Raw genomic sequence first — 21,880 nt, 5'->3', positions numbered from 1 at the left:
AAATAGTTACATTTCTGTATTGAAACTTCAGGGTTTTGACCCCAAAAAAGCCATATGGTATTTGGCGTACACCTTTTCCTTACCTTATCCAGCACCAGTGGGAAGGATGGCAGAACATACCACTGTCCAGGTATATTTGGAGAAAGCAGCTGCCCAACAACGGCAAAGAAATTTCCCAGGATTTGGAGGGAATTTCTCTTACCCTACGTGCAGACCGCAGCATCAGGAAGATTTAGCAGGGCCCATGAACCTCTATCTTCATCGCTCATTTTAAACTCCCTTTATGCATAAATTTTGTAATGAGATTGTTATAGATCCTAGAAAATTAATCTATACTTGATTAACTCTCTCATCTCTACTTGAGGCATTAGCTGCTTCAGTGCCTCTCTTCTGTGTTGATTATCACACACATCATTGTCATTTTGGCTACCCACAAAGGAGCCTTACCAGATTTGTAATGCTTTCCTTTCACTTCTCAAATACAGAGAAGGTAGTTCCCAAATCCTCTCCTTATATTCCTTCTGTCGTGGTTTAACCCCAGCTGGCAACTAAGCACCACACAGCTGCTCGCTCACTTCCCCCCAGTGGGATGGGGGAGAGAATCAGAAGAGTAAAAGTGAGAAAACTCATGCAAAGCAAAGCAAGGAATTCGTTCACTACTTCCCATGGGCAGGCAGGTGTTCAGCCATCTCCAGGAAAGCAGGGCTCCATCATGCATAGTGGTTACTTGGGAAGACAAATGCCATCACGCCGAACGTCCCCCCCTTCCTTCTTCTTCCCCCAGCTTATACACTGAGCATGACATCATATGGTATGGCAGAGCCCTTTGGCCACTTTGGTCAGCTGTCCCGGCTGTGCTCCCTCCCAGCTTCTTGTGCACCAGGCAGAGCATGGGAAGCTGAAAAGTCCTTGATTAGTTTAAGTGCTGCTCAGCAACAACCAAAACATCAGTGTGTTATCAACATTATTCTCATACTAAATCAAAAACACAGCACTATACCAGCTACTAAGAAGAAAATTAACTCTACCCCAGCTGAAACCAGGACACCTTCTTATGTGATGTTTCTTTGCATCAGAACAGCCTGCCCTTGTTAAGAGCTGCAACTGCACAGACAGGTATCAGTCATTAAGAGTCAATGAACAAAAATGTTCAGAAAACCCGTTTATTTCAGCTTAGTCAGGTTCTTGATCTGCTCTGGACTCACCACACTGCACAAAAATGCTCAATGACATAAAACGTACGTAACCAAGTCTGTGTGTAACTAAGTCTACAGAGGTTATAGTGCAGGTCTTGCAGTGGTCAGGGGAGCACTCTCAACATCCCAAACAACTTATTTTTACAGCCACACTCTCGTAAAGTTTATGCAGCACTATGGAAAAATTATAGTTTACTGTAACTGCAGTGTGGCTATGAAAATAAGGGGGGGGGGTTGGGTGTTCAAAGTCCTTTTCTACTGTGTTGCATAATTTCAGTGGGAACAATAAATTAGGTATCGTTTGGGAATCTTCCCTGCCCAACACCATCTGAGTAAAAAAGTTGCAGATTTTGAAAAAAATAAACAAATAAAAATTTTTACGCGAGACACAAAAATAACCTCTTAATCAACAGTTTGGCCTATTGTGATGCTCGGCATGTGCTAAAAATAGCTCCTGGCAGGCTCGTACTCTGGTTCCCTGTGCGTGCCAGAGCCTGGCTGTGAGATACATCTTTATTGCTACTGCTATCCAGATCAAATCTAGCAAAGGTGTGCCTCCCCCTCGCCAAAGCTTTACTCTCCGTACAAATATCTTAAGAGAAAAGAAACACACTGGATTGCCAGGGACTGGGGAAGAGAGAAAGAACAGAAAAGGGGGAAAGAAATCCCTGTCAAGTTGAAGGACTCGTATAGCAATCGCTGTGGGGACATTTGGGGTTCATCCCTTTCACACCCATAGCGTTCAGTTCTCTTAAGGTGGAGAGATGGTTTGCAATGTGTTGCTCCCAGAAATGTCCTCCCTAAATGAATCCTTCCTGTAGCTTTACGGCAGATGTCAGTCAGACATGCCCAAATACACCTTTGCAAGACATGTCCATACAGAAACAATTTCATAACCTGCAGATGTCAAGAACCAAGACAAAATAATACAGCGCACACCAGGTTGAATGTAGTTAACTAAGTTGCTTTTAGTTTATTAATTTTACCCATATACATAGTTGGTTTTGAAAACACCACATGAAAGAGCCAGGAGAAAGTATAACAAAATGATACGGGAAAAGATTTCAATATGCAACGTGCCAGTGTACCTACTGTGTTTTATACATACTTTATACTGAAAGCCAAAAACCCCACAGTTTTCAGAGGAAGCACACATTTTATTTTGAACTGTCAAATTTAGTTTATTAATAAGTAAAAAAATAAATCTACAGTAGCAACAGTGCAAACACCTCAGGACTTGCATGGCATACAGAACACAAATGAATAAAAATTATTATACAAAGGGCCCAATGTTTCCTATGGTACTGGCTGTGACATGTATGACAAACAACAGGGTGAGGAATAAACTGCAACGTAAACAGGAAGATGAGCTGCATATTACTGGTTCTGTCTTGTACGGTCTCTCTATTTCAGGGGGTAAAGCTGTCATGCCTTGGATCTGCAATTAAAATAATAAAAATTGATCAGAGCTTTGTCACATGAGATTAGAGATCTGTATTTTGCTCCTTAACTAGTTGGCAGCTTGCATGAGAAGCTATTGCTAGTTTTGTACTGGGGTTGTGACTCTTACTGTGGATACATCAAGCTCAGTAAAAATATTAATGTATTGCATGCCAAATGATCAGCCAGTGTGCACATCCATTGTTCTCAGCTAGGGAACAGCTGTACACACTGGCATCCTCTCCAGTAAAGCAAGGTTAGGCTTTTGTTGGTTGATTTGTATGACCTTCTTTTGCTTTGTGGGATTGTTTGGTTGGTTTGGGTTTTGTTTTCATCTTTCTGGCAGACAAAAATGGAAGTTTACAGTGTTACGGTGCTATAGGGATATTGGATGATATTTGAGCATGTTCATTTGTACATACAAGGCTTACACTTGCATGTACAAGGCAGTTAATCGTGCACACATTTATTTCACAGAATCATAGAGTGGTTGAGGTTGGAAGAGACCTCTGGAGGTAATCTGGTCCAATGTCCCTGCTCAAGCAGGGCTGCCTACAGCAGTGTCATATTTCTATATACTGAGCATTTTTTACTCTTCCCTTAAACTCAGTGCAATTTTTATGGAGTTAGACACAACTACCTGCCTGTCCTGGCTTTAACATGAAATTGGAGAGATTTGGGTACACTGCTTGTCTATACTTTTCCTAAATGTACTCCCTACATGTTGAAGAAAAGAAGCTATGCAAAAAGAGAGCCCCTGCACACAAACATTTCTGAAAGTTTGAATGCCCACCTGCACAGCATGTGCTTGCTTTGGGTTTTTTTCCATGTTGCAATTACCCTGTACTGCAGAAAAAAAAAAAAATCTAAATATTGACTTAATCTTAGCAAACACAACACAAAGCTAAAACTTATCAAGGGACCATCCCTACAGAAGGATGAAGGTATTTTCAACTCAGTTCCTCTGCTTCAAGTTTTTTTCTTCTTGTAACAACTCACCGATTGTTTGGCCATTCAGGTTAAATCTGTTCTTGATTTTGATGAGGATAGCCAATTTAATGTAATATTACTAATAAGGGAAGGGAAAGGAAAGAGTCCTAATCTTAGCTTTGATGAATATGCCCTAGTCATTTGAAATAGGAAACTATGATTAAAAGGAAGAACTAAGCACTCCCAGTTCCAGTGAGTTCACTGTTTGACTATGTTCTTTAAGTTGTAAGTATTGTTCCTTCATCCTGTAAGATAAACGGGAACAGCATTTTCCAGAAAGCATACCATTTAAAAAAAAAAAAGCCTATCCCCTCCCAATAAAATTTCTGTGTGCTTTTCATCATCTTAACTTGTCCTCTGACGAATAATCAGTGAAAGAGTGGCTACGCAGCTGCTACTGGCCAGCAGTTGCAAAGGTCCAGAAGTTTAACCAAAACTGGTGAATAGTCACATGTACTGTCAATAACTACTTTTCACAGAAGGTCTGCAGTGGGACAAATATTAGAAAAAAACCAGAACCTCTTTGATTACTTATAGCACACAGTATTTCATTGACATCCCATGGGCAGAACAGTCTGATTGATGTTGGAAAGACCCAAGAACATCGCTGCAGGAAGGGCAATTTCTCCACCACCTGAAAGCACTGTGTGACCCACTACGAGGCAACGTGGGCTGTTTTGTGGGGTGAGGGGAATGAGGCAAAGGTCCTTTCTTAGGAAGCATTTCATCAGTAGTATCTGGTATCAGCTTTGTTATGCTGGCCTAAAATCATGGTAGAAGATAAGCTAGTACAATGAGACAATCTCCCCTTCTGAGCAGAAAAGCTCAAAAAAGCGAAATGGAGTCTTGAATTTGGACTCTGTAAAGGAGCTCAAGGAGCAATATATATTTTTCAGCATCTCCTTCAGGGATGATACTACATGCACTAGCAGTTCTTTATAAACACACATCAGTGCTAAAGCTGACAGCTTTTCCCAGCAGTCCTGTTAAAATACCAGTAGACATTTAGAATAAATAATAACTTACTGGGGAATTATTTTTTATCTTACAGTTTTTTTCATCAAGAGAGTTGGGAAAGGAAAACTATAGAAGATAAAATCTTCCAAAGGTGCACAAAGGAAACAGAGAATCCAAATGTACTTTTTTTGGCCCAATACTACAGACATCTCTAAGACACAAGACCAACAAAAAAGCAAGAGATATTGGAAGAGTCCTCGTATAACTTTAGGTAGTCTAGATGCCTGAGTTAAGAAGTTAGATTCTTGAGGCTTCCTTATGTAGTCAGTAAGCTTCCCCCTACAGTGTGACTCAGAGAAGGAACCCGATTTAGGGATTTTGGATCATCCATCGCAAGACCCTAATATAAGTCCCTGACAATGGAGGCAGCCAAGGGAAAACAGTTTTCTAACTTGGTCACATAATCTAGACACATGGTTACTCTCTGATCAGTCCCAGACACATTGAAAGACTCCATACTCCTATTACTGATCCCAAGTGCTGATCAGAGCTCCAACTTTTCTGTTCTTTTTAAATACTTCTAGAACTTGAGTTAGGTGAAAGCATTGATGAAACATTCTCATCATTTGTTATTGTATGTAAATGCAATATAGCTGCGAAAACAGTCTGAAGACATATAACCAGGTACTTATTCACACTCAATGAAGCACAGTAAATCACATTTGTTTCATAGCATTGTTGCCTCCTTTTCAACACTTAGACTTACCGACCATTCTGCATTATCTGTTTTTGAACATCTCACATTCACTGGTAGTTTAAGCACAAGTTCATTATAGGAGACACCCTCCGATCTGGACCATTTGAATTTGTTCATTGCATCCATAAAAGACAGGTTTTTATACTGCTTAGGACTCTTGATAATGAAAGGCCAAGTCCTAAAGAAAAATAAATAAATAGATTTTAAAAATGAGATGAATACCATCAGGTTGGAACTGATGAGGAAAAGCTTTGGGAGAATATACTCAGAGAAACAAATGTACTATCAACATGTATATTATGCCTAACTCACATTCTCAGCTAAGTTCTCTGCTACTGAAAATTGATGCAGTTTCATTGATTTTAACAGATTTACAAAAGTTTGTCAGAAGTTTAGGACTTGCTGCCAGATGCTGTTAGAAATGAAGGACTTTAAGAAAAAGAATTACAGTGCTGTTCTCTGATCTACAAACTGAATACACAGGCAATACAAAACAGATCTTCTGTTGTAACTTCTCAAAACAACAAAACAAAAAAAGCACCACACCCTCTACTAGGCTTGGCAGACAGTGTTGTAAAGAAACATTTGCCATTAGAAAGCTGCTTCCAGATGGCTTTGCCAAACTCTGGTCATAACTCAGATAATAGCTCAAACCCCAGCCTAGCACAGGAGTTGCTTTAACATGCATTGGTTGGCAGCAGTGCCAAAAGACCAAATGAGAATAACTGCTGGTGTGGACATTGCCTTTTGGCATGTCCCTCCATGCTGGCTGCAAGAGGACTTTTGGCCAGGGGTGGGATAGAGACCTGCTGCTCTGTTGTGAGAGATATGACTATTTGCCCACGTGTGGGAATCCTCCCCATGAACAAGTTGGGCCAATCCCATTCCCCACCAGCCAAAGATGTGGAAAGGGAAGGAATGGATTTCTTGTCTTTCATTTAGTAAAGAAAACTCAAAAGAAATAAAGAAAGAAAAATAAAAAAACAAACAAACAAACAGCTACATAAAACCTTTTCCATTGTTCTTGCTTTCTCCTTGTTTGACTCTACTGGGATGAATGGAAACAACATGGTGGACGGGTCAAGTTTTTAAAAACAGAAAGTCCAATACAGCTAGTGGAAGAATAAAAGCAGTTAAAACATTATCTAAGTAACCTAATTAATAACTTGGTTGGAGCATGAGTTATCTTTTCAAAGCACTGTAGACAGATCTGTGTTATCTTGCAGTAGGCTGTCTCCCACTTGCTTTGGGTAAAGTGCTGCCTATGCCAAAGTCCACCTAAGCACGGAGGACATAATTTTAATCAAGAACCCATTTTACACTATCGTGGCCCAATAGCTTTTATCTCAGCTCCTCATGATTTATACCACTGTCTGTGCCACCAGACCGAAGAAAAAAAGAGTTTTAAAGTGAGCCACAGTGCCTTGATCTTGCTTCCAGCTTGCCTTCATGTGTAAGTCAAGAGAGACTTTAGAGGAGTCAGTGAAGCAATTCCAGTGTAAGACTGACACAAGAGAGATGAGTATCAGGTCACATATCCTTAGGCTGACAGAGCTTAATGAAACAAGAATTGTGGATTAGGTCATAAATACTAGAGGCATTAATAATCTCTCTTCTAATTACTATTCCATTTGCGGCAGACAGTCTGCATACTTACTCTATTCAAAACATCTTTATTTCCCCAGGCCAAATGTGCATTTTTTCTTTAAGTACAGTTATCATGAATGAACACTCAAGAGAGCATACATTTGTTAGAATATTTTCTTTCTAAGCTCAGAAAGACTCTTTTAGCTAGGACTAATTTAGAAACTGTGTTCTCCCTGTATTAAAAGAGATTTTAAGCAGAAATAGTATGGAAAATGAAGTAGACATTGATTGCATTGTGTCTTTCTTCAAACTCTTCTGTCTTGGATATAAATTTCAGAACTAAGACCAGTAAGCCTGTACATCAAATTACTTTGCAATAATAGTTTTATATGGTTTTGTTAAGATAAACTGTATAAGGAAAGACAACTTTTAAAATTTAAATGTGATGACACACTATTGGTCTATCCATTTTATTTTAAAACCTTACTATATTAGTTTAGTGCAACTAACAATACAAATGCAATTCACCTTTCACCACTAATAGTGCATTCTACTTTCTATTCTTTGATTATTTTTCTGCATTTCATTCATCTGGGAACTTTCCTCTTTAGATTATTCTCACTCTGTTTACAATCACTTCCACTGCTGATTTGTTATTGAGATGCTTTAATTTTAAGCACTGTAAGGAACACTTAAAAACTGAAATACACTATTTATTGATTTTTATATATTCACATACATTTATCCTGATTCTAGTAGGCTTTCTCCCATCTCCTACCAACATTTAAATTTTATGTGAGATTCTGGAAATCACTCTTGCTCTTAGTGAGCAATATTGTTGTCAGGTCATCCCACTGACATTAAAGGGCGGAAAAGCTAGATCCAACAACACACTGGGAAGCTTTTTGTTTTTGCTGAGGACTCTGATGATGAAGGACAGCAAGACTTCTGCTGACTTACCAGAGAAATTGTAACACCTTATTTAAAATTCACTGGCCTGTGGTTTACCCCAGCACTCAGATGCCAGCTGAATTGTACGGACCTTCATGGTGGCTGCTATAGATCCTGAGTTGCCTAAATGGTAACAGCCCCCACTCCTCACCATTCACAGAGGGGATATTTAGTATTTGTGGAGCACTGAAGTAGACAGATCTTACAACAAAGTAATATTACCCCTTTTGAGCTGAGCAGCGGGCCAATATTTAGATTCTCATGGGTTATTATTATTAGGAAGAAAAATTGATGAATGAGCTCAGCGTTTTTCTTTCTGACATGGATTTACATCTCAAAAATGTGCAGTGTCCTGCTTCCCTCAGCAGCAGGAGCACAAGACTCAGAATACCGTGTCTTTGCACAGAATTGCAAGCCCCTGTAGCCAACAGTTCACCTAAAAAGCTCTTCTCTTCCTCTTGGCCAGATTTCTGCCAGTGGTTCCATGTTTTCCTCTTTACTTACTTTGCATATCATCCTCTGACTTGTTATTCTTCCAAAGCCTCCAATTCTCTCATTTGTCTCCGCCGTGGTACTTATCTACCGTTTATCTTTTACTATGAACAATTTAATATTCTCTCAATCCCTCCATTTCCTTTCTAATTTACAAGTTCTTTCCCTTTTGTGCATTTTTGTCAGGGTCACCGAGACAGTGTTAAGCTCTGCATGTGAGCAACAGTTCTAGGATCTGGTTGCACTGATTGACTTCAGCAGAATTACTGACAACAAATCTACCCTGGGTAATTTGATACCCATGCTCCCAAACTCCTTTTTCAAAATTCTCTCTATATACGTGAAACACTGATATGTTTTAATAAATTGATAGATTTGAAACATTGACATGACATTGATACATAGTCTTTTTACAGATGGTTGTGGTGAAAAAAAGCTGCTGTGAGAAATATTATTTCTTTAACAGAAGAAACTGCTTTTTTATTCAAAAGAAAAAGATGTAAAATAATTTGGCAGGAGAAATAAGTAGCAGCACAGCATACTGACAAAAAAGAAGTGGCATGAGTGACTCTGCAACATGTTGCTTTACCAGAAAGAAATAAAGGTTGTATAAAAATGACCCTGTAATCCCATAGACAGAAATAAAGGTGCTACACGTATTCATAAACATTTTACTTGCCTGACTGGTCTATAGATTTCCTTAACACCAATGAACTGGAGCTGTTCCATTATATCTGGAATACTTGCACATCGGGTGAGGTTGATTCTCGGGTAATAGAGCAGATACGACAGGCACATTTCATTCCTGGTGCTCAGACCACCCTGAAAATGGGATTTTTCTTTTAATCAAGATGGCATTGGAATCCCACAGATAAAACCACTGATTAGCATTTATATGCTAATGAAACGTGTATCAGGAGGCCCAATTCAACAGGTTTATCTTGCGCATTAGATTATCAAGTAGCAAGAAGTTATTATATAATTAATTACAAAATACACTGCAAGATCAAGCAATAGCTCCTGAGCTTAAAAGATGTCAGAAAGAACAACTATCAATAAAATAAAACTCCTATTATGTTGAAGAGTACTATCTGAGAAGTTCAGGTTTATTTTCAGCTGTCTACAAGGTACTTATATCTACCATGTTTCCTAAAAAGGGCTTCAAAGTGGAGCAGATATAGAAAAAATCTGGTAGGATAATTAGTCTGTTTAATACAAAATTAAATGAGCTTTCCCTAGTAAAACGGAGGCTGGGATGGAATATGTAGCTACATGGACTCTCCTTGTAAGTACATATACAGATAAAAAGTAAGAAAGAAAAGAGTTATTTAAGTTAGCAGATAATGTTGACTTAAGAACAAATGAGCACTAACTATAAAATAATTAATTAGAGTAAGATTTTTAGCTAGCAGAAGAAACAGACTCTTAAACAGTCTTCCATTGAGAGCCATGGGGCAAACGACCAATTTAAAATTAATCTTGGTAAGTATGGACAAGATTATGAGCTGCATGTTCCTAATTTCCTTGTGGGAACAGTTCCACAAATCTCACAGAACCACAGGAATAGGAATGGAGAAGAAAAAACATACGAACCAAAGGCCAAGAGCTAGTGTGGTCACCACACAGGAAAATAGGACAAAAATGCAAAAGCTTTCATTCTCACTCTTTTGCTTTTCTTTATATACCTACTGCATGTGCCTACATGCAAGCCATGATTCAGGGAAAGATATCGCTGTGCTCTCTGGACGCCAGGAACAGATCTTCCTTGTTGAACAGAAACCCCTCAGGTATCACCTCCCAGAGTCTGGATCCAGCCCCTCACGAGGAAGTGGGATCAGCCCCTGGCGAAGGCTGAGTGCCGGCAGCTACGTCCCTCCCATAAACATAGTGGGTCTGGCATCACCCTCCAGTTTCGTAGCCAGCTGGCACAGTCCAGCTCATGTCCCAACAGATGAATTTGCTTCACCTCCAAAACCAAGCGGCCACATTGCAATGGCTGGTGCCTGGCCTCTGCTAACCTAAAAAGCTGCGTCTGGGAGACCGTGCGCTGCCATGTGCCAAACCTGAGCTGGACCCCCTCACCCCTGAAGGGGATGCTCACCCCCTGGCCATGGCCCTGCCTTGTCCGCTGCCGTGAGCATGCACCCAGCGCTGCAGCACAGCCGCACTTCATGCCTCAGCTGCATGGGTGCGAGAGTACGGCGCGGGCTCCTCCTGCGCCGCCCCGGGAGCAGCAGCTGTCCGGGAGGGTCCCGGCCGCTGGAAAACCTGCCACATGAGAAAGGTCACGCACAGAGGCTCACTGTGCCTGGCCTCCTCCTCCCAGGCCGAAGGACCTGCATTCTGCCTGGATTCTACGTTAGGCACGAAAGCAAGTGGTCCCATCTCAGTCACAGCATAAGTAAAAATCAATATGTAAGAACTGGCAATTACACCTTTGGGGAAAAATGCATAACAAGTTTATAGAAATAATTCATTAGAATATGCAGAATTTGCATGTTAATACATGTTATGAAGAAAGCACTCCTTCTACTAGCGAAGTCTGATTTTTAAAGATCTTTTATGGGCTGGCTTGCTTATTTTTATAAACTAGTCATATGAATGCTTTATGCAAGAGATCAAACTATGATCATAATAGTCCTGATGACTTTAAAACCTAAGAATCTATGAAAGGAAAGATAATACATAATTACATGCACACAGGCATTAGCAAGTAAGTTCACACTTTTTAATAGCATTTTATGAAAAATATTTTAGTCCCCAATATTATTTGTGTACTTATTTTGATCCATTAAAACTTTTCTTACCCATGTCATGCGAACTCGGTCCACAGTACTGTAGTGACATTCTGTGATTAAATTATCCCCCTGAAACACAAGATTTAGGAAATTCACATTTCTGAAGTTTATCAACACCAGCTTCAGGTAACCACAGATGACAGCAAACGCTTAAGAAATAAAGATCAGAGCAGTGGATACGACTTTTTGAAAGAGCAAAGGATTAGGTAATTGGCATATGCTAATGCCTTGGCACTTAGCATTCATATTGTCCCAGATCCTCAGGGATCCCCCATGGATTTAAAAGGAGTCTTAGTAAGAGTCTGGTCTCTGTTTTTAAAATAGCAATGGAGGTGCCCAGTTATAATCCTATTTTCAGGAAAATTATATATGTAGACAATGTATACACATGATTCTTGCTCCAAAACTCACCCAGTGCTACTTTGGATAGCTTTCCCCGGGCTAATTTATCCTGCCAACTTCAACAGAAATACTTGCCAAATGACGAAAAGAAGGTTTTCCACATCACAATAACAACTATTTATCTGCCAAGCCTGGGAGTAGAGGAGTGGCAGGCAAAGACTTAACTACATTGACACATATGTATGGGAAAGGCTGGATGCTTACCTTCTCAAGTACATACAATTAACTTTTTGCTGTCTTGACAAACTGATCTACAGTTTGGTAGTAACTTTATTCCCAGTACCTCATCAAATACAAATCTCAAAATCACCATGATAATCAAGTAGAAATTAAAATATTGAAGAACATAGCCAGACATCAAAAATCTGGTATTTTTGGGCAATTTCATATCACAAGGATGCCAGAGGTTTATTTGCTTTGGTTCACTTTTTTCTACCATCATCTTCCCTTATCACGCATTGTATTAATCTTCCCTGAAAAAAATCAGATCACCCTTCAAACGTTGAGAATTTCTCCTTTCCCGCAGGCTGTCTCATTGCCAGATCAATGCTAGTGCTAACTATACTCCGGGCTGCTGGGAGAAGGTGCGTCAGCCTCATGTCGGCCAAATGGAGACAGCTTTCTGAAGCAGTGTGTACTGGCACAGCTTCGCTGCTCCCAGCAGGAGTATGCTGGTTCCCACCAGCGAGGTCTCTGGCTCTCGTGGCTTACGGACTGGATAACATTCACTAAAAGTGTTCCTTTTGTGAGATTAGATCTTTTGCTTCCAAATTCAGAAGAGAGTGCTAGTATGAGAAGAAAAAAAATAATCTGCACTCCACAAGCTGAAAGAAGGATACACCTTTGGAAGAGCTGGCAGAAGGAGAGAATAACAAGAACTCCTATGAAAATTTTTAATATTATTGGTTAATTGATTAGACTGTGGTATGAATTACACCAGAATGATGTATGTAAAGCTGTATTGGTAATTTTGCATAAGTTGAAAACAATAAAAGGCATGAAAAAGGCTTACTTCAGAGAAAGAATTCCAGCTTTTACTTGAGCTTTCTTTTTTAAGTTGCTGATACTATCAAATACCTCTTTTAGTCTTCCTGCTGTCTACTGCCTTTTGTTCTTGAATTTTAAGAGGCCTTTCTCTATAATCTGCATGGATCTTCCTAAAAATATTACAGGTTTTCTCTGCAAACCTGTCATCTTCTGCCAGCCCTCTTCCTAAACCCTTCAACACTTCTTTCCTGGAGGAGGTAACACCAGTTTGTCTTTGAAGTCCCCGTGGAGCACATGCAGTTGGACTTCAAAGACTCAAATGCTGCACCTGAACGTCCAGGTTTTGCTGTAGAAATTAAATTAGAAAGTTAGCATTTTAGCTTCTTGCCTTTAAAGGGCAAATATCAAAAGTATCCCAGTGTGGGAGAAGAGACATAAGAAAGGAAGCGACTTGAAGAGAAGCCTGGAAGTTTAAACCATGGGGCTCTGATCATACTTGCAGTTCAGTCATTGCAATGGTCTTTTCAGCTCCTTTTCCCTTACTGGCTCCAATCATAACCAAAATCCAGTTGTTTGATATATTGCATCTGACCAATTCCATGAAGTAACAGGCTTGTTCACATGCACCAGGACAAGCACAACTCCAGCTGCTCTGCAGGCCAGACCTGGAACACCCAACCTTTGCAGCATTAAACTTTCTGTCCTCAGGCCAAAGCTTCAAAAATAGATGCCAGCTGGAACTAACAAAGGTTGAGTAAATAATTTTTAAATGAGTGACTCATCCAAAAAAATATAGACTCTTTTCATGCAATGCCTATGGATAGCTACTGCTTTATAATATAATTGCAGTTGGGATTTTTCTAAAAGATACATTGTTCTCACAAAAACAGCAGATAGAATTGCATGGTTTCTTCTTCCGAATGGTTTTGTTTACTCAGTGAAACCTCATGTGGAACATGAGCACAGTTTTACTCCCAACAACAAATAAAAATGTGAAACAAACAGAAGGCTTGGCTGATTTGTAGACATGTTTGCAAGGCTGGATACTTGCTGTGTGCAAATACTCAGGATGTCCTATTTGGTTCCAACAGTTCCGTAAAGCCGCGTGGTGGTGTTTCTATTCTTCAGCTGGCTGGATGCACAAAGACTGCGCAACCAGGCACACGTGTGATTTTATCATCTGCTTTGTTCTAACATTTATAACAGAAAAGTTCAAATCAAGTAATTGTGGACACCAAACACACCCAAAGAATAGCTTGAATTGATGGGCCAAGCCAGTTCTGTAGTGAATTGGGTGGACGCTCCTGAGATACTGCAACATTAATGCATTAGCTACTCTGCGATAAGTGGAAAAATGAACAAAACAGTCAAGAAATTCTGTAGCAAAATTAGTCCTAAATGTGAGTACATGTTAGGCACATGATCTCTTAAACACTTTCAGGGAAAGAATTAAGTGTCTCATACCGGCAAGATGGTTCTTTCTTCTTTCAGATACTGAAACTCCTGAAAGTTGAAGTCAAACTCATCATCATAAGCAAGCAGCTTCTGCTCCTCGCCATTGTGGAAGTGGCGCATCCTGATAGCTCTGCCAGCAAGATGAGCATGAAGAAGTACCGCAAACACATGAATCCCAGCAGGTCTCTCAGCACCTAGAGCCTGGCCAGAGGAAAGCAACACCATCAGTGTGCCCAGAAGCAATGTAATGTAATGTAATGCAATGTACAAAACAGAGTGAAAATATATTAATAAATGCATTTTACCTTCTCTCAGTATACAGCAAAATGCAGTCTGGAGCAAAACCAAATCTGTATGTGAAATTAAGGTTGTATATATAAAAAGGGCTATTTTTTTTCTGTGATTTTTTTTTTTTAAATAAAAATGTGTTTTGACTCCTAATGCACACAGTTTTTATGAAAATCAACTGGACTGCCAATAATTCTCAATAGATTAAGACTTTCAAGGTTATTATACTAAAACGTGCAAATTATTTTATTGCTGTTCGTCAATACTGATGAATGTGGATGTTTATCGTCACAAAGAATTTCTATGCAGTTACGAATGACGTTAGCATCAATATTGTGCCAAGAGAAGCACTTTAAATTAAGATGCTGCAATTATAATATTCTCTACTTCCCATCTTCAAGTCAACGGGTAGTGAAATACTGCAGGTTTACATCTGAAACTTTTTCCAGGTCAAAAACATTTTAAGATGAACTCTTCCAAATTGACAGAAATCTGACATCACTCCCATTCCAGCTGAGATCTATGGATCTGAACTTTTGGTATGCTAAACTTTGATTCTTGTTCAGAGCCCAAACTAGAAAAAATCTGTTATCGCAATACCTTTCAAGTACAGCCTTAAGGTCAGAAACCTCATGATAATAGATTACTCAAGTGGTTTTAGGCTGAAATAATGCTATGACAATATGTAACATTTAACACAACCAAGAACAAACCTAAATTCCATATCTCACTTGCCCTTCACTCCAAATCACACCACGAAAAGCAGACATTGGTTCAGCCTTTCTCTGTAAATGATGAAGTACATGAGAATCTCCCATGATATCTTAATCACAGATTTTAGACAATGCTTCCATTATCTGTAGAGATATTTAAATTATCTTAATGAAACCAAGTGTTTAATGAATGCATAATTCTGTACTTTGGTCCATACAACAAAACCTGTTCAGGTCTTTAGTTTCTGTGGTTGGTCTAAGAATACCTTTCAGGCTTTCACTTCAGTATTAGGAACCTTTTGCACATGCACAGATCTTAATTAATGTGTCTCAACATTTTTTCTGGGCTAGCTATTCCAGGCTATTAATAGCTTTGCCATGGAAAGCAATGTATGCTTATATGTGAACACACAATTAAATAATCGCGAGCACCGTGTCATCCAGTATTACTCATATCAGTAAAGCAGCATGAATAGTGAGCACCCCAAATACCCAGATCAAACAGACTCAACATTCTGGAGGGCAGCATGTAGCAGATGCCTTTGCTCACGTCTTTAACCGGTAACTATCAATCTTCCCAAGAAGTTAAAGAGGCTGTCCAAAACTATTTCTAAGAATGAAAACCAATGGGTTCAGGCAGGAGACATACCTCTTCCAGACATTCCAGTGTGCAGTGACCCTCTGATACAAATTCAGGCATGCCCGGTGGGATATTGTGGAAGAGGCTGACCCAAAGACCAGCTTCAATAACCCCAGCATCATATTTCCTTAAAACTGGAGTATAAATTAGCCTCAGACCAGAGTTATCTATCAAACCTGCAACAAAAGAACACAGTCAGCCATGGCTGTAAATCAGTATTAAAAAAAAAAAAAAATTAAAAATCCATTTGTTTCACATTTTTCAAGGCTTATCCTAAGTTTTTTACAAGAAAATCAAGGAATCAACCTCAATAACCTGGAAATGAGTCAAACCATGTGGAAAGCAATAAATAGGCACAGCCCACAGGAGGGTTGTTAAACATGGTATGTTGATATCTGTGGGCTTCAGATGAATACGTGCTGCCCATAGCCCCTGTGTCCCTTCTGCTAAGTTATCCAACATGGACCTCATAGAAAAGAAGGCAGATCACAGGCAGAGCAAACAACACAAGGAAATAAGACCTCAAAAGGTGACATGTATCATTTTCAAATGAAATATTTAAAGCAGAGCTTAAAGTTGTAGCGGGTTTTTTCTTTAAAGTTTTCAAGCTGTGTGTTGTCTTCTACCTGTGAATTTATCTATTCCTTCACCTTGAGCCCTAGCATTAATTATATTTTTTCTTTATTTTGGTTTGCCTGTCACATTACAGCATACCTCAAGTGACCAAATACATCCTTATTGCAATCTCGCCAATTAAGAAAGCACCAACTAAACATATGAAAAATGACTTCTTAAATCCTAAACTTGACGATAATACCAGCACCTTGAGTAAAGTAGACAAGAGAACTACATAGGATTTTAATGCTGCACTCACTCAAGGACTTCTTTTGATTTCAAGAAGTAGTTTAAGGCACCAAAGCCTGATGTGAAAAGGTTGACTCTTGTAAGAGTCAAGATTATATGAATCTTTTTATTTCACTCATTTAAATGTTTAGCCATATGCATTTGTTTGTGTATCTACTCAGAATTTATGTTGCCTCTATCATCTAACTGCTTATAATTATTTCTCTTGTATTAGCCATTTTTATCAGGAGAGATACAAGCAAAAAACAAAGATTAATTTGTGTTGCACAAGCCCTACATTCTGTTGGCTCATCTCTTCATTCTTCTTTGTTGTCTCTTTTCAAATTTCAGCTATGAAAATTAAAAATGCAAAAAACCTACCAAGTATCTCAGAGAAGGTAAGAGGTTTCCTAGTGACCTATATTGGTCTTCTAAAAAACATAACAGACATAGCAGTGCCTGAAACCAAATTTTACATCAACATGATATCAGCAGGCTATTTTAAGATAGGCAAATGACAGAGGGGCAGAGCAGGGACTAAGTTACCCAGTCACTAAAATACCTAAGAGAGGGTAGCATATAATTATCAAAGAACAAAGGATATGAACTATGCATAGCCAATTAAGAGTGGTAATCAACTATGAGACATTCTGCAATATACAAATCATGACACTTCAGGTAATATATACTGTCCCACAATGTCCCAATTTTCATGTGTTTGGGAATCCATACTCATTCCCTTTCTGAAGCTATTTGTACAATCTCATCAACTTGAATTTTTCCTTTGTGGTATTTCCCCTCCAAGCTTGTTGCTAACATCTAAATGCCAGAGATTTTTATGATATGTAAGAGTTTTTGATAAACAATATCAAAAGAGGCCACCTTTCCAATTAAAAGTGAATGTTAAGGATTTCATGAACAGAAACATTCAAAACCAGCCAAGTTAGGAGCAGTTCAAACATTTTTGAGTCTAACTGGGAGCCAACGCTGACTACCAGTCTGGGTCACTTAGAAAAACAGTACCCCAGATCACAATGTGAGGCTAACAATGCAGCCTTTAACCGCGAGACTGAAGCTGGGAAAATGCAGATCCCCAAATGGGAAAACAAAGGTGACCCAGTGGCAGGCTGGGTGCTCTGTCAGGAGGACTCGTGTGCCCCCACCCAAAGCAGTGGAAACACCCAGGTCTACTCCCTCCCACTCCTGGAATGATCTTATACCATGTATTTTGTCAGGGAGGAGAGAAACATGACCTGGATTACAGACACGTCACTCTGCCTATGCCGTCTGAATTTTCCCAGGTCCTTGGTGAGACCCTGTGATCACCTGGGACTGTCCCAACAAGGCAAAATTGTCCCTGTTGCTTAAAAAAGAAACAAAACATTATTGAGGCCCAGTTTTTGTACGTGCCACTTGAACTAAACCAACAGTATCATACAGCACAGTTGATTAAAATAAAATAATGAATTTGGAGACATGACCAATTCAAAACCAGTTTTTCTTAGGCTTTCACGTAATATTTGATGAGAAAGCATGCAACATCAAGGATGCAAATGAAGTTTACTGTGTCCCACGCAAATGCACATGTTGAAGGGCGAGAGTCCGTCATTAAATAAAACGGTTTTGAGATAGTTCATCTAGAACAACAAAAAGGGGGAATAGCAGTAAGAGAGAACACCATAACCCACAGAGAGGATTTTATTTAAACACATGGGGGTATAAAGAAAGGCCAGTACACTGTGCTGCACTGGATTCTACTCAGTTCATATATAGCAATCACCAGAATATTCTCAGGTACAGTGGCTCAATAAACTTTTATTTAAGAACAAAAAAATATCTTTCCAAAAGTCAGCTTCAAAGTTCCCTAGATTTTCTGGGCCTCCCTGGTTTCTTCCTTTTGCTTCTTCTAAATATAAATGAATTTTAGAAAGAAGATTAAAAAACACCATTATAAATTAAAAGCTTATCTTTTAAGATAACCCGCTTTTACCCAGTGAATGGTCTAACGACCTGAGTCTATACTTCACCTTCAGAAACTGTCCACAGTTCAGGTAGGCGTCTTAAAAAAAATGCTAAAAAAACTTAATAAAAGGCTCATCCCTGTGTTGCTGTCTCATAGTCTGGGTGCTGTGCTGCTCTCTCTCAGTCCGATTGGATTTTCCAGTAAAAGGAAAGGAGAGATAACACAATGAATGTAGTGATAAAAGGAGATGTATTCACCTCATCCACAATTCTTTCTATATCTGAATCTCCCACTAACTTCAGGTTAAGCTTTTGAGTGCAGTGAGAAAAACACTGGGAAACAGGAACTATTGAGCAGGGAAAAATAAGCCTTAGCTTTGTATTTGCTCTTTGCTGTGCAATGCAACAAGAAGCACTTGTGTCTAGCACTTTTTCCAATCTTGCATGTTTTAAAGACTGTGAGGGTACAAACCTTCTGTGTACGATGGATTGTCATAATGCACCTCCATAAGAACGAACTGAGGGTCAGCTGCTGTGCCAATGGATAAGCCAACGTGAGGAGGGTAGGTGAAGCCCTGGAAATCAACACACGCATATAGAGTTAAGGTATTTTTGCCATGGTTAAGAGTTAGTTCTTTTTATAAATACATCTATTTTTTTTTGCAATGATACAATCATATTAATGATAAAATTTACAAAGGTAACTTCTAAAACTTTCTGAACATGGTACTGTGGTGTAATAAATTTATTATATACTCAATGCACTAAATAACTATGTCAATATAAAATAGTAGATCCTATACTTGCTAGAGGATAAAGCCCTGACCAAACTGGTCTGACCTCACCGCTGACCCTGCTTTGAGTTAGGAGGCTGGACTAGAGACTTCCTGAGGTCCCTTCCAAGTTGCATTATCCTGTGATCTTATGATTATTTATCCTGTATTTATTACTCGAGTGGAAAAGGAAAATTCCATTTTAAATGTATAAACATTGCGTCATCAAGCAGTTAGTCAGACAATAAAACCCTTATGAAAAAGTGACTCTACATTTTAAATGTTTCCAGTTTCTAAAAGCAGTAATTTCCAGGGAATACTGAGGTTGTATGAAATTAAATTGTTTTTCCTGCACAAATCACTGCATTCTAAGTAAAATGATTTGAACAATAAAGATGATCTTCATGGTTACATTTACATTAGCCAGCCATGTAGTGCAAAAGAAATAGCTCTGTACAGTGCAACAGCTTGTGCTGGACCCACTGTCCCCAAACGATGCTCCTTTGGACAAGCTCTGGTCAGACCCCATGCACTGAACCCCATTTATTGCTGGGAGGTGCTGGGTTCACCCCTGCACGTTCAGTTTAACTTCATCCCAAAGGGGGCTGTGCAAATTCTCAAACCACTCGTGATGATAAACAAAGCTCGGTAAGTGGGGATAACCAGGAGATTTACTTCAAAAGGTCACTCCTGACTCAAACCGAAATACTAGTATCTTCTAGGTGAACTCATTTACCAAATGCACTTTTATAGAAATTAATCTGCATAATTTTACAGTGTACAGCTGATATTTTAACATGCAATTTGAGATTCTAACTTTCTGAAATGTGCAATTTGAGATCCCAACTTTCTTATGCTTGACGGACATTAATGAATTAATCGTAGTATGTAGTATTAAATATTATCACCTCCATTCTATCATAAGGGTAAACTGAAGTAAGTGAAGAGTACTCCAATAAACCTGAATGTAACCCAGATCTGCCAGGTTCCTCTCTACAGATCTTTAACAAACGGGATCATCCTTCCAAAATCCTCCATAGTGCTTGTCAAATGATAACTTATTTATAAGAGTTTTTTATTTCACTTAGATTTAGAGAGTTGAAAGTACAACTACTAGGTCAGAGCATAGCTAATGGCGAAAATGCACAAAGCATACATCAGGGATAATGCTCATAGTGGATTAAACTTCTTTTGATGGGTCCGTCTAGCAGCTCTGGCTTCATCACACTGCAGCACTTGAAGATGGTTTTGGACTGCAGGCTGGCAAAGGAAGGCTCCAGAAACAATCTTCACCCCAGTTCCTCTCCGTCCCCACACCATTGTTTGTGTGGGCACACAGTGAATCAAGGGGGTAAAGAAGGGGTGGGATTCTTTTGGCAGTAATGCTGCCTTATGTCAGCTGAAAGCATTAACTGCAGCCTAAATTAACATATGAAATAAGCTGAAAACGCAGCCTGGGGTCAACGTGGCATCAGAGACACTGTTTTCTGTAGATATGCCCCATTGCCATGAGCAAAGTGGTCCTTGTGCTGGCTCTGCACTGACACAGGATCACTCCTACACTGAAATGGTGTCTCTTTGGGCTGGGTAGGAAACTTCAGAATGATATGCCTGAATGGGGCAACACTGTAACCAGGTCCTGGTGAGGCACAAAAGGAATTAAATCCATGTCTAACTTCATTTGGAAAATCTTGCCTCCATGTCTTTTATGCAGTCACCTACAGAGACCTGCTTTTCTTTCTGTCGTTCTCCACAGGTAACAGATATTGGTCATTGCTGGGTGGGGCCAAGCTGATACAGTGATGGACTTCCATGCTCTCAGGTAATTTTTCTTCTCCTAAGGCATCAACTCTCTCTATACTATTTTCTTTACTTTTAGCTTGTCACTCAGGATGTTCACTGCATTTCATACTTAAGAGGCCAACAAGAAGTTGAGGACTTACTGCTGACATATTTAGGGATTGTGATTGTGAACCCTTAAAAACAGAGAGATTAAGTAATCACTAATATACTAGGAAGAAGCTTCATTATGATACACACCCTCCTAAAGCCCCATTGCTGAACCATGCTAGACAGGCATTCATCCTACCTCTCCTCCAATGGCCCAAGCAAAAATGACTGTCTCACAAGTAAGAAAAGAGTCTGGCATGTTGGGGTGGTAGCACTCATGCCCGTAGTCCAGCACACTGTCATTCAAATTGCTGCTGCACTGGTAGAGCAGGATATGGTGCACCAGATTCTCATGGCCTTTCTGGATCAATGGCTCAACCTGCCAATGTTAAAATGAAAAAGAAAAAGAAAGAAAACACATCTCAAATGTGACTCTTTCAATCCAGGTATGCAGACAGAACTAAAAATGATATGGTGTATTTAGTTTAAAAGAGGAGACTTGACGTTAGATTGTAGTTAGGTTGAGACGTTACTTCAGCACTCTGCAACCCCAAAGCATTAAAAGCGTCATTGCCCAAGTGCATCAACAGGGAACGGGAAGAAAATTCTGTGTCTTGACGAAACCTCTGTTGCCATCTGTCTTGTTCTCTCTTCTCCCACTCCAGTCTTGCACTGTCACTTGTCTTTCTCCCTGCCCAGTCTTGTTAAGCCACATTCCAGCATGAAGGCGATATAAACCAGCTGAAAGTCTGTTCAGCT

At 39.5% G+C, this 21,880-nt stretch overlaps 1 protein-coding gene across 1 annotated transcript in view; it reads right to left on the bottom strand.

The window, feature by feature from the left end:
• Positions 1 to 2,237: 2,237 nt before the first annotated feature.
• Positions 2,238 to 21,880, bottom strand: part of MOXD1 (monooxygenase DBH like 1) — a gene marked incomplete at its 5' end in the record, with an annotated part of 50,831 nt that continues 31,188 nt past the window's right edge. Inside the window, 8 exons of the mRNA XM_082305445.1 lie at positions 2,238 to 2,634; positions 5,350 to 5,518; positions 9,050 to 9,192; positions 11,178 to 11,237; positions 14,022 to 14,213; positions 15,663 to 15,829; positions 18,931 to 19,033; positions 21,321 to 21,500. Of these exons, the coding sequence (XP_082161571.1) occupies positions 2,470 to 2,634; positions 5,350 to 5,518; positions 9,050 to 9,192; positions 11,178 to 11,237; positions 14,022 to 14,213; positions 15,663 to 15,829; positions 18,931 to 19,033; positions 21,321 to 21,500 (1,179 nt within the window). The 3' untranslated portion in view covers positions 2,238 to 2,469. The remainder of the gene's footprint in view (positions 2,635 to 5,349; positions 5,519 to 9,049; positions 9,193 to 11,177; positions 11,238 to 14,021; positions 14,214 to 15,662; positions 15,830 to 18,930; positions 19,034 to 21,320; positions 21,501 to 21,880) is intronic.

Source organism: Platalea leucorodia (genome assembly GCF_965183815.1).
Source record: "Platalea leucorodia genome assembly, chromosome: 3".
NCBI classification, from domain to species: Eukaryota; Metazoa; Chordata; class Aves; order Pelecaniformes; family Threskiornithidae; genus Platalea; species Platalea leucorodia.
Note: the sequence above shows the minus strand (reverse complement) of the source record. Positions and strands in the feature narration are given on the sequence as shown.